General features: G+C 44.0%; 2 protein-coding genes across 3 annotated transcripts in view; both read left to right on the top strand.

Annotated features, from left to right (window-relative positions):
* Window positions 1–247: 247 nt before the first annotated feature.
* capza1a (capping actin protein of muscle Z-line subunit alpha 1a) lies at window positions 248–10890 on the top strand. Its single transcript, XM_080846611.1, has 10 exons — window positions 248–288; window positions 3627–3690; window positions 4374–4425; window positions 6935–6998; window positions 7341–7547; window positions 8330–8409; window positions 8760–8838; window positions 9440–9511; window positions 10215–10277; window positions 10670–10890. The coding sequence occupies exons 1-10, from the start codon at window positions 250–252 to the stop codon at window positions 10808–10810; spliced, it is 861 nt and encodes a 286-aa protein (XP_080702737.1). The 5' UTR covers window positions 248–249; the 3' UTR covers window positions 10811–10890.
* Window positions 10891–12239: 1349 nt separating this feature from the next.
* The window catches only part of st7l (suppression of tumorigenicity 7 like), a gene marked incomplete at its 5' end in the record, with an annotated part of 26682 nt that continues 20382 nt past the window's right edge, over window positions 12240–18539 (top strand). The window contains 10 exons of one of the 2 annotated variants that reach the window (XM_080846653.1): window positions 12240–12510; window positions 13107–13189; window positions 13537–13699; window positions 14064–14118; window positions 14228–14355; window positions 14782–14860; window positions 15792–15880; window positions 17055–17155; window positions 17577–17691; window positions 18231–18303. In XM_080846653.1, the coding sequence (XP_080702779.1) occupies window positions 12240–12510; window positions 13107–13189; window positions 13537–13699; window positions 14064–14118; window positions 14228–14355; window positions 14782–14860; window positions 15792–15880; window positions 17055–17155; window positions 17577–17691; window positions 18231–18303 (1157 nt within the window). The remainder of the gene's footprint in view (window positions 12511–13106; window positions 13190–13536; window positions 13700–14063; window positions 14119–14227; window positions 14356–14781; window positions 14861–15791; window positions 15881–17054; window positions 17156–17576; window positions 17692–18230; window positions 18304–18539) is intronic. The other variant, XM_080846654.1, reaches the window with a different exon arrangement.

Raw genomic sequence — 18539 nt, 5'->3', positions numbered from 1 at the left:
ATTTAAGACAGTAGAAAAAAGGCTAAATGATGGCAATAGGCCGAGTTGTGATTTTATGAAAATATATGCAGAATTGAATGCTGTTCATTTCAATTGTGTCAGAATGTAATCAAATACATTTCGATTAAATAAAAAGTCAATGTCAAACTAAAAATAGTTAAAATAGGTAAAATAGTTTTCGCCATGAATTCCAGGCATTGACAGGTTTCCCATGATGCACTGTAACTGGGTTTGCCCAGATGAGCCAAGATGGCCGACTTTGAGGAGCAGCTTACTGATGATGAAAAGGTATGAGACCGTTTAGCGGAATTAAATTAAAGTTTTGAAGGACCGTTGTTGTATTCGTTTTGGTGTCATTAATATAACTTATGTGTGTTTGTAATGTACTGGGGAAATTATCTCGTTGACTTTAATAAATGTTGTTAGTTGGTTGTAAGTTAGCTTGCTAGCGTCATTACCATTTCCAATTGATTGAACTGACGTTAGCAATGCAGGCTAACTACTGTAAGGCTGGAGGCGAGCAGCGCAAAAAATAATATGCCTTTAGTTTTCATTAAATTACTCCTGTACCGTTTCTTTTTTAAAGAATTCACGTCTGATGCGGCAATTCATATAGTGTCCTGATGGACTATTCACTCTTACTTGGTTAACGTTAGTTCTCAAATTCCAAACAAGTTTACCAGCCCTGTCAATTTGGTCAGCTTACTGCGTGTTGATATGGAAATATCGTCATTTCAGCTATATTAAACACTGTTGAGCATGCCTTCATTTGTCATAGTTTTGTAGTGGCGTTTGACTCGCATTTCGATGTTTTCTCAATGAAGCAAATTGGTTGTGTGACGTTGGCTAGGAGTCTACTTGTGGAATAACCAACAACAACAACGTTATGTCGATTCATACGCATTCAGTAGGCAGTTCATATTTGTAAATTTGCTGTCAAACGATGGTTAAGTCGAGTGGCACTTCATGTAAGGAATTATCTTTACCTACATGTCATATTCCCGATGAGCTACTAATGTCTATAACGTGGTGTTTAGGTTATGTGTATTTAATATGTTTAAAAGAGTATTATTTAGTTATTCATAACTATTCATTCATGTGGCAGGGTATCCCACCCTGCTAGATCCTTTGAGTGTTTTGTTTGGGACAGCGCCCTTGAATAGTTAAGTCCGTTGTTTCTCGGCTGTGTTATGACCGACCCAGCAATCTTCATGTTCGTACATGTGTGAGACTCTGGTGGTCCCACCTTAATCCTCTGGTCAAGTCGCAGCGTGTGCAGACAGACAGTCAGTTTGTGTGTAGGTATTTGAAAAATGCTAGATGGATGAAGAACTGCAGTTAGCCCAAAGGAAGAAGAAATACATTTCGTTGCTTGCAGCCCTACAGTCAGATATGTCTCAAGGTTTTAAATTGGTTATAGAAGACAGGCAAGTTGCATATGTAGTCACTGTGATTTACATCCGTGGCAGCTGGTAGTGCATGTCAGTTATTGCCTAGCGGAGTTTAATAGGTCTCCATTAACATTCTTCTGTGACGTGAGGTCCTCTTTCATGGCTGTGTGATTACTGAAGAATACCAGCTATATAACTGGTTTGGCGGCATGCGTGAATAATCTGTTATGCACGTGCCACCCCTGTTAACATCCACTTTATGATTCTGCATCTGAATTGTTTTTCTAGTTTCCTTTGTAGTGTGTCAATGGTATTCTGTTCTAGGTCATACTCGTTGGAAAACTGAGTTGAGACAAATGTTACAGGTGCTATGTGGTTGTCTATGAGGCCCTGAATCAGCAATGGGGCCAGTCGACTGCATGGTGGCTCTTAGTTTTGCATAGTCGCAGTATCTTTAGTGTTGTTGTTGCATGTGAACCCACTCTTTTTGACTACTTATTAGGTAATGCTGTTGGAGAGAAGTTCCTAATAGGTGATGCGAATGTCTTCACCATAAAAAGTCAGTTTAGCACACTTGGCAGTTCCCTTTCCATTCAGCTTGAGCGGCTGCATTGTTTCCTCTTTCAATACGGAAGTGCTCTGGTTTTTCTAACTGTGCACCAGTGACTTCCTGCCTCTCAATGCACAGCGCTATCTCGTGCCACACTGTTTGCCACACAAGCACAAGCGAGAAAACTCCCTTTATCAGTGCATGTCACCACCATGAGTCAGATTTGCCAGGGATACTGATCAAATGAACGCTTTACTTGTAGGGTAAGTTACTCGGGGTAAGAGTGTCTGCTGAAGTACCAGGTCGATGTAAAGTGTAAATGAATAGAATGCTGTAGTAGACAGACCATAGGCCTCTGTGGGTCCAGTCCAGTCTCTCTGCCAGGCTGGCTGTGTTGCCTCATGCTTAGATAGGCGCTGCTAAGAAAAGACCAGGGGTGCGGTGCCTCTCCTCTCCTCTTCTCTCCTTGCTTCGCCTGCCTTCTAAGGAGTGGCCTGCGCCCAGCCAACTCTGCTGAGGAGATCGCTGCTCAGTTTCCATTCACACACGCACACACAACCACACACACACACACGCACACACACAACCACACACACACACACACACACACACAAACACACACAAACACACACATGGACCGACGCACTGTCGCGCACCCACACTTAACCCCCACCCACACCCATCCACCCAAACACACACGCACACACAAACACACACATGGACCGACGCGCTGTCCCGCACTCACACTTAACCCCCACACCCAACCAAACACACACACACACTGTGTTTTTGATATTTTATCTTTCTTCCCCCTCTCTATCTGTGCCTCTGTCTGTCTTTCTCTCTCAGCTATCTCTTTCTCTCTCCCTCTTTCTTTCGTTCTCTCTTGCACTTAGTCCCGACATCTGCATTATTCAGCATAAGGGGTTGGCTCCATTGAAGAACAGTAGAACAGTAGACATGTGTAAAGCTTGTGGCACAGGCAGTCAGCATTTGAGGATTTCCCCCTTAGCATTTGTTACTCACACAAACACACAAGAGGGAAGTCTGATTACCATATTTGTCCACAGTTTAGTCTGGCTCAGTTCAGTAGCAGTTGACAGTTCATTGACTTTTGACAGTGCTGATTGTGTTAATAAACCAACGAATTTCATTGGCAGGCTCCCGTTGTTTTTGTCATTGCCGTTTCCTCTTTGTGCAAAGTGAATAGCGATTAAATTACGGGAATATTGGCTGCCATGCATTTATTTCAATTTACACATAACAACGTTGAACGTTCATTTTTTTCCAAACTTGTATTTTCTTTTAAGATGATATCTCAGGCCTAAACATTTCTGCTAATTTCTATGGATTGGCTGCACCAAATTTATCAAATGTGCACTTATTTGAAAGATAACTGTATATTCAACAACTGTATTTAGAATATCCAATAAAACAACTTTTCATTCAGTTGAGCCATAGAACTAATGAATATCAGTTCCATACCCCCTAATGTCATCGTCCACCTCAAACAACGTAAACATTGTCAGCTGCCAACTTGGTAGACATCACCCAACCCAGACGGCACACAATCAGGGAAGATAGGCCCATGAAGACAAAAATCTCCAAGCACTAATAGAGTTCAGTATACAGTGATTAATAGAGAACATAATGTATTCTCTCCCGCTTGTTCTTATCTGTTACAGGTGCGTGTTGCTGCCAACTTCATCATCCACGCTCCTCCTGGGGAGTTCAACGAAGTCTTCAATGGTGAGGAAGAACGTTTCTGTCTCTGCAGCAGAATTTCAACCTTTTTATTCTCCTGAAACAAGCTGGAACTTAAACAAGTTTTACTACCAGTGCCTGTTTAAAAACATGAGCCAATAGTTTATGTGTGTTTAAAACCTAAGTCTGTGTTATTAAAGGGTCCTGTTTCATACAGGAGAGCACAGCAGTTCTGTAGCTTGTGGCATAGAAACCATAATTGTTAGACTGCCTTGTTGTGTGAAGTTAAGAATGTCTAGTGTGTAGGTGAAGAATCATCAGCCAGCACCAAACCATGGCAGAACCGATCAGAACCATGGCAGAAATGATGTTGCCCGTCATCATTTGTAGAGAAAACTGAAGTAGTACGGGTCAGCCCTGAGCATCAGTCAGAACCAACCATGGCAGAACAGGAAAAACTGCACGGATCTGCTTAATTAGTATGGGTCAGCCCTGAGCATCAGCCTTGAAGTTTAGTTACAGTACAAGGCAGTCTCTTACTGAATCTCCTCCTTCCTCCAATCAAGTGTTACTGCATGAGTGTCTAGAGTTTAGACTCTTCACAGCTGGCACTGGAACGGATCCTGGCCGTATGTGGCCCGGATGAGGGCCGGATCCGTTCTGGCGCCAGCGCCTGTGTTAGATGTGTCTAGTGCCCTGATGGCTAACTGTCTGCTCCTGGTCTCCAGATGTGCGGTTACTGCTCAACAATGACGGCATTCTCAGGGAGGGCGCGGCACAGTGAGTTCATTCTCTCTCTCTCTCACTCTGTCTCTTTCTCTCTCTCGCTCTTTCACACACTCACTCAATCTCTCGCTCTCTGTCTCTGTCTCTCTCTGTCGCTCACTCACTCACTCTTTCGCTCTCTGTCTCTTTCTCCCTCTCTCTGTCTCTCTCTCACTCACTCACTCACTCACTCCCTCCCCCTCTTCTTCTCTCTGTTTGAGCGCATGTCTGCTCCTTACTGCAGTGTTGTTTTTGTTTGTTTGTTTGTTAAATTGTTTGTTTGTGTATTTGCTTGTTTGTGTGTGTTGTTTGATAGCTCTCTGGGCACAGTGAGTCAGATACACTTCCATTGCAAAATGTCCTCTAATTGGGCGGAATCAAAGACAATCCAGCGAAGCGAGAAAAAGATGGCGAATCTCCAGCTTTATGCAAATCAGTTCAGCGTGTGATGTGTTTGATATGTGACGTTCTCTAGAGAGACGAGAGTAACCAAGAGTAACCAAGGCTACATTTGGCATAAAAACATTAACATGATTAAAAGATGTCTTGGTGACCTTAAGTGTCTGCATCAACACAGATTGTTGTCTACATACATGAACATAGTCCACTATTGATCTAGCACTTGGAACCTTTGAGCTAGCTGACTAATCGCAAGCCGCTAATGTTTTCAAAACACACACAACCCATCATGATTATACCACCCTTAATGGCAACTTGGTGACACCAACTGTGAGCAACTAGATAATATTATGCTAATTAGAATATAATAAACACTCAAAAATTATGTTGATGCAAGTTTAATACACTACAATATTAACTAAGGTGTGCAGGTATAATTGATGAGTATTGTATTTCAAACCTGAGATGATGACAAAATCAAGGCTATATGTTCAGCAAACCATGGCACAACTATAACATTAGGAAGGCAAGTTGACAATACAACACAAATTAAATGCTAGTTCTCTATAGATAATACACCCAAACACACACACACACTCACACACACACACGCGTGCAACCATGACAACTCGGAATTGACAAATTGTTAATACTAGATGAGCGAAACAGTGCAAACAGCCTCTCACGCGTGGTGCTCTAGGACACTAACTGCCTCGAGTCGATGCTAATCTCTTCATGCACTCAACGATTCTCTCGCACTTATATTACTGTGCTACAAGCTGGTCCTAGGCAGGTGTGTTCCTACACCTGGAACATTGACCTCAGTCGTGAGAATGCACCGTGTGGTTGTCTCTGCCAGATAGTGTGTTGGTGTCCGTCACGCCAACTTCAGCCTATACACACCTTGTGTGACGTGTTTCACTTTGCTTTACTCTCTTCTGCTAAGATGTGAGTGAGCCCGATTATGCATTTTGAATAAAGAGATACTCATACACAAGTCTTCGGCCTTGGATTTTGCGTTAGCTAAAGTTGGCTGGGTTATGGTTGTACACAACTTTCATCCATCCACTTACAAATTGTGGCCATCCAAAGAACGATCATTTTTCATTGTTGAATGAGTATAGATTCCTGAGAAAGACCGATTATATTGAGTTGGTCAATTGTACCTTTGGTAGACGTAGGGTGCTAAAATAATCCTTTGACATAGTGAAATCCAACGTTTTTAAGTAGCTACAGTTGGTTGTGCCGATTTCTTTCTCCTCCAGTGGGCTTGTTTTTGAGAGTATGACACGATGCACTCCGTCTCTATGCACCACGCCACAACTGCACCTGCCACTAACAGCATAGACAAAAGCACTTGCTGTTTTCGCGACCACACACTCAGAAATAAAAAAAAGTGATAAGCGAAATTCTCTGTGTGAAAGCTTAGTGTTAATGCCCAGACCCTATCACCTTCACTGTAACCGTCACCCTCGCACCCCCAAACTCCTGTCATCAGTGGACTTGTTTGTTTGTTTTCTTGTTTGTTGGTTTATTAGTTTGGAAGATTATATTTTTTCTAGAGCTCTCTTCATAAAATAAATTAAAATTAACTAATGGGATGTGGTCTTCGATGGGCCGCTCTAGACTCAACTTCCCTTGAGCTGTCAGTGCAGCAGAACTCTGTTACTGTCACGTCACACTGTCAGACAGTTACTGTCACGCCACGCTGTTTCAGGCATTATGACTCCGATTCAGCTTCTGGGTTTCACGGCTCAGGCCTCTTCCTCAATAGCATAATAGCTTGCTAGCCTATGAGTTGTTTTTGTTTATTCAGGTTTCTGCTCCTAGTTCCTCGTTCTGTTTTTAAGAAAAGTCTTTTGTCTGTTGCTTGTCTGCCTTGCCTCCTTCCTGTAAGAGTGTTGTAACTATGCCAACCACATCCACGAGTGTGCCCTGCTCCGTCTCGTAATGGTCTTGAGGGTTTACAATCTGGTGTATTTTGAACCAGTGCCATATCCTATTGTTGTAGTCAAGTTCAGACAAGCCTTTTCCACAAGAGTTAATGACCGGGCTATATAAACTGGTCCTTTGAAAAGCAAGAGGCTATTTTCAGTTGCTGTTGTCTTTGCCTCTTTCTCAACAGTGCCTTTGCCCAATACAACATGGATCAGTTCACCCCGGCCAAAATAGACGGGATCGAGGACCAGGTAAGGGAGGCTTTCCAAAGGAAACAGATACTTTGCAAGTGATCTTCAAGCACGCACACACACACACACACACACACACACACACACACACACACTGACACACACACTGACACACACACACATACACACACACAGACTGTAGTGCTTTTTACTGTAGTGCTTTTTGAGTCAGTAACATGAAGTCAGGTGTCGTATTTACAATAGTAACAGTAACATATCGGTAGATGTATTGAGCCCGCATTCACTTGGCAGGAGTATATTACCCAAGATTAGTAAATTTAACATGTCATAAGTAAGTGTGCCACGACAACAACCTGTCCATCCTGTCTCCCCTTCCGAAAGGTTTTGATCACAGAACATGGAGATCTGGGCAACGGGCGTTATTTTGACCCGCGGAACCGGCTCTCGTTTAAGTTTGACCACCTGAGGAAAGAGTCCAGTGACCCCCAGCCACATGAGGGGGAGAGTGGCCTCCGGGCCTGGAGAGATGCCTGTGACAACGCCCTCAAGGCCTACGTCAAGGAGCACTATCCCAGCGGATTCTGCACTGTACGGATATACACACGCACACACACACACACACACACACACATACACACATACAGACACACACATACAGACACACACATACAGACACACGTATACAGACACACATACACAGACACACACACACACACACAGACACACGTATACAGACACACGTATACAGACACACGTATACAGACACACGTATACAGACACACGTATACAAACACACATATACATACACACACACACACACACACACACACACACACACACACACACACACATACAGACACACACACATACAGACACACATATTCATATACACACAGACACATACACACACATTAAACCCAAGGCCTACATCAACAAGCACTACCGCAGCGGAGTCTGCACTGTACTGATACACACACACACACACGTATATACATACATACAGACATACACACACCTGCACAAACACTCTCAGAGCTTTTGTCAAACTGATGCCAGGAACTCTTGCATACATATGCAGACAGATAGAGATACAAATTCAAACACACTTTATTTTCTCTCTCTCATAGACACAAAGGCCTGTGTTCTGGTTGTTGTGTTGTGAGAGGCAGTCGGGCCTTCATGCCATATAACTACTGAGGATGGCATTTCCGACACCAGAGAGCTGAGGCTGAAACCAAAACTAGCGTCATTCTGATGTGTTTGGTTGCATGAAAGCTTTCTGAATACAAAGAGCAATGTCAACTTTTTTTGACGCAGGATGCAGTTCTTAAAAATGGTTTCTGTTTAGTCATGCTGTCTTCCTCCCATAGGTCTATGGAAAAACCATCGACGGGCAGCAGACCATAATTGCCTGCATCGAAGGCCATCAATTTCAACCAAAAAACTTCTGGTAAGGCATTTTTGTGTTTGAAGCAGTGTGTCGTTTCTTACTTCTTTCTTACTAGAGATTTAGATAAAATATATATATATATATTGGACTATTCTGAGCATGAGAAGGGCCTTTTTAAATTGTGTCTTAGTTTGTGGAATTGATCTGTCTGTTCTTCATCTGACCACTTTGACACTGTATCTCATTTATTTTTCCATCACATCTTTGACTGGGCTAGTTGAGACTTGTAAGCGTTAACTCCAAAATGGAGGATCAGAATCTTTAGATGACACCTTTAGATAATGTCACTGCCTCTCCCTGGAGCCGAGTGATGCTTGAGTTTGATTGACGCGACCTCTGACCTCTTGCAGGAATGGGCGTTGCCGGTCTGAGTGGAAGTTCACCGTCTCCCAGTCCTCGACCCAGGTGGTGGGGGTCCTGAAGATTCAGGTGGGCAGGCAGGGTCAGAGGGAAGAGAGAAGGGGTGAAGGGTGGGAGCCTAACTGCTGTTTACAGTGACTTGACTCTCAAAGTCACCACTTGTTCGTTGGTGTGGTAAGCTGGTTCAAGCTTGCTGGAGTCTAGGGATATCTCCAAGAATATAAAGAATAAAGCAATTGCCCTGTATTCAGTTAAGACAGTCAATTGTTAGGTAATTGGTTCAATGGGGCCACACTGATCAAAAGGGTATCTTCTCACATACGTCTGTGAGCTGATTTGGATAAGATCATCTGCTCTCTGAATACATCTAACTGAAACTAAGTCAGAAGATTCTTAATCCACGGCATAGTGAATGGATGCTTTGTTGTTGTTGGTGGTGGTGGTGGTAGGTTTTTTTTTTATTTGCAGGGGGGGGGGGGGGGGGTGTTTACAGAACAAGTGCTTCGAGAGGGAAGTGGCCAGCTATGCTTCAGCACCAAGTCCCATGCTTGCTTTTGTGGTTGTATTTTAGTCCAACCCTTAGACAATGCATCAGAAACCCCCCCTATGAACACCCAGACAATGTACTCGCAGCCTCCCTCGGCTCTAACCTGCGTCTCGTGTTCCTTAGGTGCATTATTATGAAGACGGAAATGTCCAGCTGGTCAGCCACAAGGACGTGGAGGAGACACTGAGCATGTCTGTGAGTAACTCTCTGGCTGCCACTGATTGGGCACTGAAAGGCACATGACATCACGTGAGAGCCAATTAGAATTAGAGAGAATAGAGTGGACACAAGCAACATTCTTCTTAATCTGCAACTTCCTGCTTTGCACAGGACCTCAATGACAATATTGTGGCTATGGATACTAGTAAGCCCAGAAAACTATCTTGATTTATTGAATGGTTTTGGAAGGATATTATATTGAACAAAATGAATAAGCACTGCCCCAATTGGTTCATTCACTTCCTGTTCCAGGTTCCACACACGGCCCCTTCTCTCCTTCCTGCTCTTCCTCTATAGGTCTTCATTTCTTTTTTTCTTGTCTCTTTTCTTCTCTCTCTCTCTTTCTCTCTCTCTCTCTCTCGGCTGTTTTGCAGTCAGCTGCCTCACTTCCTCTCTGCCTGGGTAGCCTGAGAGGAAGTGAAGTGTGTTTGCAGGCTCCTGGTGGAGCCCAGAACAGTGTTCTACCTGTCACAAAGATCACAAACATCCTCATTTCCCCCCTACTGCGTCCCTCACAGCCCTGTTTTAGACTGGCCCTTCAGACGTTCCTCTTTCTCCCACTCCTGTAGTCATGTGTGGGAAACTGTCTGATTCTCTCTCTGTGTGTGTGTGTGTGTGTGTGTGTGTGTGTGTGTGTGTGTGTGTGTGTGTGTGGTTGTTTGCTTGTCTGTTTTGACAGAATGAGGCACAAACAGCCAAGGAATTTGTCAAGATCATTGAAAATGCAGAGAATGAGTACCAGGTTTGTATCCTATGTTAAGGTTTTCTCTTACAGATCACAAATGTGACTGGACTTGCTGCTATACTTTTATGAAGAATAACCTGCCTGGCTTTAATGCCAAATATAGGGTTAGATTTGGTTTTGGTAGAGGTGGATAGAGGTGGATAGAATGAATTTAGCAGTTTATGAATAAAATTCTGCTAAAGTCGACAAAACTCTGGGAAGACTTCTCTCCAAACTTCCATTATTTTCTTCCTCCTCCAACTCCTCCATTTTTTAACCCCTCTATACTTCCTCCCCATCTTTTGTGTCCCTTCTGCATTTATTTTCCATCTCTGACTCGTGTGTGTGTGTGTGTGTGTGTGCGTGTGTGTGTGTGTGTGTGTGTGTGTGTGTGTGTCAATCCTCTCCAGACGGCCATCAGTGAAAACTACCAGACCATGTCAGACACCACCTTCAAAGCCTTACGGCGTCAGCTCCCAGTCACACGCACCAAGATCGACTGGAACAAGATCCTCAGCTACAAGATCGGCAAGGAGATGCAGAACGCTTAGAGTTGGCCTCCTGATCAGCTGAGGGGCCTGCTTGTGTTACACGGTCGAGTGGCAAGCGTCGTCGAGCTGAGGGGGGGGGGGGGGGGGGGGGGGGGGGGGGGGGGGGGGCAGCTTCTCAGCCAAAGCTCACTGTTCCCCTGCTGTGCTGTGCTGTGCTGTGCTCTCACTTCACCTCACATGGAAGAGTGCTATGTGTTTGTTATTCTTTTTAGTTTGGCCTGTTTTATTTTCTATGAAAGCCAAGGTTTTTTTGTTGTTGTTTTTATTGTTTGTTATTATTATTGTAGCACCTTTGTCTCGACTGGCTGAGCTGACGAATCCTTTTTCAGTATGAACATAATTTGCAACACTCAAACACCACCCCAACCCCTCCACGCCCCCCCCCCCACTCACACACATACACAAGACAAGACTCTCATGCACACACATACATGCACACACACATCCACACACACACACCTTAATAAACGCACATAGACACACAGGTACACTGGGAAGCCAGGTCATCCCATTTCTCGCCCTCCTAATCGTAGTGCTTAGTGGGATCTAAAATGTCGCCATTAGGTGTTTGAATCCCACTCTCATGTCATGACATCCCTGGCTTAGCCTTAGAAGTCTGCAGCATTAGTCCCACTGCTGTCTTTAAATTGTTTATGAGAGAGTTTCCACCCTCTGAACATCCTGTCTGCTCATGTGCGTCGCACTCCCTGACACGACTTGCTGTCCCACTGACGCTAAAAGATCAGCACTGTGCTTTCTTCGGTCTTTCCCATGGTAAAGGAAATACAGCTGTGTTACTGACAAATCAAAAAGTATTTCTTGCTGCCACACAGCTTTCACGCAAAGGCATCACATGGCTCCACTCACAAGCAGATGTTGTTATTCATTATTAAAGGGAGAATTTAGTCACAGTTGTCCCTGCTTCACATCAGTTTGTGCACTATAGTGTTGATCTTTTTTTTCCATCGTCTAAGCAGTACTGTTTTTTGCTTTCCATTTGTGTCAAAAAGGTGTTTTAAGTCGTGACACAACCCCCTCCCCTCACATCACCATCTTCTTTACTTAGCGATTTTAGCTATTTTTTACTAAATGTATGAAAAAAAAACATGTATAAATCAAAAGGAATAAAGGATTTGCACCAAATGATGTGGAAGTGTGTTTGTCTGGGGGTTTAATCATTGCAGTAGTAGTTTCTGTTAACTATTTGGGAGTATGGTTCTTTGCCCATGTCATTTGCAGTTGTTAGAATGTATAATTACTTAATTATACAGTCACTGTAAAAATGTGGAATTACAGTAATGATACGAACTGACCAACATACTTATTTAAAAAAAAAAAACTTGGTTTATGCCTTGCTAGGTTTGGTTTTGAGTAACTGGTATTGGGACAGGCGTAGGTCCTCTCTCTGCAAGTGAAACGTGTCTAAAGCATGTTCATTGCGCCACCGTGTGGTGAGAAGCGACGTCACCGACGCAAAGAACACAAACCTCCAGTATCCCAACATTCTTGTGTTTATAACCAACGGGTGAAAATGGCGGACACCAGTAGCAGTAATCCTCAGTCACTGGGATTTACAGAGAAATTAAAATCCTGGCTGTCTTGGTCATGGACCTATGTGTGTGCCGTATGGTTTGCCATGGTTCTAACTATGATATACGTGCTACGAAGTCCTCTGAAACTGCAGGAAACGGTCACAGCAGGTACATTGTGAGAAGTATTTCCAGCTAGCCATTAGCTAGCTAGTCGGCTAATGGATACATAAATGAGGCTAATGAAGCCTCCAGTATTCTTTGACAACTTGCTTCGTTACCACCAGATAGGCTAAGTATTTGAAAGATGGCATGCAGCTAGATGTGCTGTTTAGTGCGAAAGACTTGGCTGTGAAGTGTTCTGCAATATGCTGCCTCGTAGAAAGACGTTATGTGTTGTGACAGACACATAGCCATTCTTTCCATTGATAGACCATTAAGTCTCGCGTGTAATATGACATCAGCGTATGTATTTATCTAGACTTCTGAAGATAGAATTGTTCACGAGGTAATTCGAAGTAGTACTCGTGTCCATTTTAGCTTCTGAAGAACAAGTTCTGTTACGTCTGTGAAGTTACTGCCAGTATCTTACAGTTACATTGTTTGAATGACAGAGAGTCCGGTGCATAGGTCTTCGATATCACATCCATTTGGGCTGCCGTTGTTGTTAAGCTATATGTACTATAAGCGTAGTGTTTTGAAAGATAGGGAAATGTTGGGACTGATTTGGGGGGCGGCGGCTAATTCATGTACTTGTTCTTTTGCAGCTTCGGTATTTTTGAACACCCTGACGCCCAAGTTCTATGTAGCGCTTACTGGAACATCCTCACTCATCTCTGGCCTTATCCTGGTGAGTGGGGAAATGATTTTGGTGATGCAGGGGAATTGCCAAAGATGTAGTGTGCATGTGTGTTCATAAACGGTGTTGCAGCCTCTTGCAGAAATCTGACACGTGGTTGAGAGCAGATGTTAAACATGCATTTGAGTGTGACGATTATATAATGATATAGAAAGTACAATGTCCTCAGCCAGGTATATAAGCCTAATGCATTGATAATCTGAGGATTTTGTAAGAAAAGGTTAAGCTATTAAGGAAGTAAAATATCGCCATCGTATGGAACATTTGACAGTGCATGATACATTTGAGCTCTTTTAATGTCTCACACACACCTGTATGCCCTCTCTTGTTCTGGCCAGATCTTTGAGTGGTGGTACTTCAGGAAGTATGGCACATCCTTTATTGAGCAGGTGTCAGTGAGCCACCTGCGCCCTCTGCTGGGGGGAGTGGAGAACAGCAGCTCCTCAGGAGGCCTCTTCTCCCCTGTCAATGGATCTGCTGAACCCAGGCCCAGTGTGTCAGGTACAGCTCCTATAACACTATCCTTGTTAGTTGCACTACTCTCAACGCTGTACACTTTCTGTTCCAGGTACACCTCTGGCAACGCTATCACTGTTTTAAATGCTACAGTGTTATATTTTTAAAATGTTAGATACTCCAATACATCTGCCACAAATACATCCTGTATCCTGTTTATATGCTACACTGCAGATTCATTCAAAGCCCTTATCATGTGCTGCTTTCCTGCACATCACTGATATACTCCGGAGCATCAGAGTGCTTTTGCATTATCAGTTTGCCTTGGACGTAATGATGACGTGCTATTGATTTCTCTTGGCTAACATGATGGTACTTTAAATAAATTCCATCTTTTTTGCCTCTGCAGAGTGCAAAGTGTGGCGAAATCCACTGAACCTATTCAGGGGAGCAGAGTATAACAGGTGAGAGACTGAGGAATTTTGATTGACCGATTTACTGATTGATGAAGCCACGGTGACACTTGACTCACCTGCAGCGTCTGTGCCGTGTCTTTCTTGTGTGGAATTCCAGGTACACCTGGGTGACCGGTAAAGAGCCGCTGACGTACTACGACATGAACCTGTCTGCTCAGGACCATCAGACTTTCTTTAGCGTAGACACCCAGCAGCTTAGACCAGAGGACGCAGGTCAGTGCGTGGGTATGCTGGCTCTTATGCATTTACTATTTATAGCTGAAAGTGTAATTTGTATAACATAATTGCCAGTACTGCCATAATCGCACCCCTATTTTGAAGATGCAAGAAGGAGCATTGCCTTAAACCTGTAAGTGGTGAGATTTAATGAAAGGAAAGAGTACTAAGTACTGAACGTATAGAAAAAGTGTAGTATCTGTCATTTGGCCAGAATTTAACAGGATCTGATTTATTCTGAAGAGGTGGTTCATGCTAGTCGTTTCTTGAGGAAACTGTTACTTTTTATATCCTTTTTTCTTAAAAATAATGCTGCCTTTGCCATTTTTAAACTCAAATCCCACTCATCTTCCTTACTTTCTCAATTGCTATTGTGGTCAGATGTGTAGTCGTGGTGATGTTCTGAGTGCTCTGCTTGACTTCCTGCCCCCACAGTGATGCAGAAAGCCTGGAGGGAGAGGAACCCACAGGCCCGCATCCGAGCCGCCTACCAGGCCATCGAGCTGAACCCAGAGTGAGTGGCACCTCTGTCTTCCTGCCTGTCTGTCTGTCTATTGGCCTCTCTGTTTGTTTGCCTGTCGTCCTGTCTGCCTGTCTGTCTGTCTGTTTGTCTGTCTGCCTGTCTGCCTGCCTGTCAGTCTGTTTGTCTGCCTGCCTGTCTGTCTGTCTGTCTGTCTGTCTGCCTGCCTGTCTGTCTGCTTGCCTGTCTGTCTGTCTGTCTGTCTGACTGTCTGTCTGCCTGTCTGCTTGCCTGTCTGTCTGCTTGCCTGTCTGTCTGTCTGTCTGTTTGTCTGCTTTTCTGTCTGTCTGACTGTCTGTCTGTGTCTGTCTGTCTGACTGTCTGTCTGGATGTTCACCACACCAGCTGAGAGAATGTTTGAATGAGCACACTATAATGCTGGGAGATTGTCTGGAAGTCTGTGGTTATTGGTATTGCTTATGCCAGAGTGTAGATTGCTAGTGCACGTCTACTTCATATACATGTGTAGGAAACAGAGTGTAGAGTGCTAGTGCGCGTCTACTTCATATACATGTGTAGGGAACAGAGGTATTTCTCCCTTTCTCCTACAGACAGATCTTAGACTCGCTTTGTGCTGTCAGTATATGATTAATTGACGTCTAAGGCCAAACTGTTTTTATTGGGTGTGCTTAACAAGACCCTGGCCGGGCTTTCTTTGATTGATTAACAAGTCTCTGACACTACGTCTGTCTCTTGTGCTTGATTGATTTCCTGGGTGTGGATGACGGGTCTCTTTGATTTATAACACTGTCTCTCAGACCGTTTCCAATACTTGACTGACAAGCCTCTGAGACAAACTGTGTTGTCACTGCAGTACAGTAATTAAGTGTGTAGCTCTCTTTTTTTTCCTCGTGGATCTCTCTTTCTTTTATTCGACTGTTGATTGCCAGACATCTGACAGATGTCCTCCGTGTTTGATTGACAGTTGTGCGGCAGCCTACGTGCTCCTGGCAGAAGAGGAGGCCACCACAATCACAGAGGCAGAGCGACTCTTCAAACAGGCACTCAAGAGTGGTGAGAGACACACACACACACCACACACACTCATGCACACACTTACTATGATACAGGAAGTGTGCCTTTTCAAATAAGCACTCAAGAGTGGTGAGAAGGACACACACACACACACACACACACACACACACACACTAACAGAGGAACAGTGTCCCTTCAAATAAGCACTTGAGGGGTGTGAGACACATGCACATACACTTCCCCCAAATGGCGGTGTGCATGCACAAACACCTTTAACACAGAGAGACACATGTATGGAAACAAACTGCACACTAACTTGCATGCTCACACTTACATCTCTAAACACCCCCCCCCCACACACACACACACGCAGAATGCCGCTTCAAATAACACTCAAAGAGTGGAGAGAGGGAAGCATAGCTGTTCACACACACACTCACACACTCACACACTTATTCGGGACGTTCGCATACGCTCATACACACACACACACATGCATTCATTCACTCTTAAGTACGCTCATACACACACACACACACACACACACACACACACACGTACACACACTCATTCAGACTCTCACATACCCTCATATACTGTATACACACTCACACACACACACACACACACACACACACAAATATGCTACTGCAGAAGCAACAACACACTCAGGAAGGAACACACATGCACATACACACACTTACATGCCAAGGCACAAAATGGTTTACACAGAGAGTGATGCACAGACAGAGTAAAGTGGAAAGTACCAACTCAAACAGACCCACACACACGCCTACGAATACTGTGATGTTTCGTTCAAGAAAGAACTTAAATTCACATTGCACCCCTTAGCACTGATGGTGTATTTGGGCCACGGTAATATTAAATATTATACCCACTTGATTAAGGCCAGGCTAAACAAAACTGTCCCAAGCCTCTAGATGAAACAGCCTTTATTTGAACTGCTTCATGACTTGTTACGTGACGCTTGTGCCAGACACACTGAGGACAAATGGAACATTGAGACTAATGCCACAGCCTTTATGTTACCTCTCTCTGATGTTGGGACTGTATGTGTGTGTGTGTGTGGTTTGTCTGTGAATCTATTTGGTTTGTGTGTGTGTGTGTGTGTGTGTTTGTCACTGACGTGTATGTTTGTCACTGACGTGTATGTGTTATCACTCTCCCCCCCACCCACACACACACACTATAGCTGGCAGAGACACCAACCTCCTGGTATACATCAAGCGGCGGCTCGCCATGTGCGCCCGCAAGCTGGGCCGCATCAAAGAAGCCGTCAAGATGATGAGAGACGTGAGTACGACCCCGCCGCGTCGCCACCCACACCCACAGGGTCTGACCACCCCCGCACCACACACACACACACACACACACACACACACACACACGCACGCAGCAAAGAAGCCGTCAAGATGATGAGAGACGTGAGTACGACGCACACCCACAGGGTCTGACCACCCCCGCCCCTTCAAAGTCTCTCCCCCTTCCCTCATCCACACTCTCCCCCTCATACTGTTTACCTGAAAACCACGGCTTTAGTGAAACACTCAGAAACCAGTCCCCCACCCCACCCCACCCCCACCCCCTTGCGTCTCTGGTTTCCTCAGATTAAATAAATGTTCGGCCCGGTCGCTGGGTTTAGTCGGATGGTGGCGCTGACGACAGGAAATGGTTCCCCTCAATGACCCCGGCCCCCTTTTTCTCTCCGCCACAGCTAATGAAAGAGTTTCCATTATTGGGGATGTTAAATATCCACGAGAACCTTCTAGAATCTCTGCTGGAACTCCAGGCATACGCTGACGTGCAAGCAGTACTGGCAAAATATGATGGTGAGTGACATAAGCCTTTGCTGCACCCCCTTCTTTCTTTCCCTCTACATTTCATTTATAAACCAATGATTTCAAATAACTAAATGCTCTTCCATGTGATTTATAGATTTAGATTCATAGATAGATCTAGACTTATAGCTTATAGATTTAGCAGACGCTTATATTTAAGGATAATAATACTACTGTAGGTTTTTTTCATTTCATTATAAACCAATCATTTAAAATAACTAAATGCTCTTCCATGTGATTTATAGATTTAGATTCATAGATAGATCGAGACTTATAACTTATAGATTTAGCAGACGCTTATATTTAAGGATAATAATACTACTGTAGGTTTTTTTCATTTCATTATAAACCAATCATTTAAAATAATTAAATGCTCTTCCATGTGATTTATAGATTTAGATTCATAGATAGATCTAGACTTATAGCTTATAGATTTAGCAGACGCTTATATTTAAGGATAATAATACTACTGTAGGTTTTTTTTTCTCCCCAGTGTAAATATGTTAACGTCTTGTCTTACGTCTTTTCAGACATAAGTTTGCCAAAATCAGCGACGATATGTTACACATCAGCGCTGCTCAAAGCACGGGCAGTATCAGATAAGTACGTACTCACCCAGAGATCTATAGCTGTCGCGCATTACAGATGTTTGTGCTTTGCTGATATTGGTACTTTATGCACAGGGCCACCAGTACATATTTTGTGTGTGTGTGTGTGTGTGTTTGAGAGAGGGGGGGGTGGTGGTTGGTGTTTGTGCGTGTGTGTGGGGGGGGTGGTAGTGTGTGTGTGTGTGTCTGTTTTTGAGAGAGGGGGTGGTGGTTGGTGTGTGTGTGTGTGTG

Source organism: Sprattus sprattus, assembly GCF_963457725.1.
Source record: "Sprattus sprattus genome assembly, chromosome: 10".
Classification (NCBI taxonomy): Eukaryota; Metazoa; Chordata; class Actinopteri; order Clupeiformes; family Clupeidae; genus Sprattus; species Sprattus sprattus.
The sequence above is the reverse complement of the archived record's forward strand: the minus strand, read 5'-3'. Positions and strand labels throughout refer to the sequence as shown.

What these genes read in the sequence shown, in the direction of transcription:
- capza1a (XM_080846611.1), top strand. Translation starts at nt 250, where the DNA reads ATGGCCGACTTTGAGGAGCAGCTTACTGATGATGAAAAG. An exon ending in TTTCAACCAAAAAACTTCTG is followed by an intron (nt 8,410 to 8,759) that starts GTAAGGCATTTT and finishes GACCTCTTGCAG; the next exon opens with GAATGGGCGTTGCCGGTCTG. An exon ending in ATGCAGAGAATGAGTACCAG is followed by an intron (nt 10,278 to 10,669) that starts GTTTGTATCCTA and finishes AATCCTCTCCAG; the next exon opens with ACGGCCATCAGTGAAAACTA.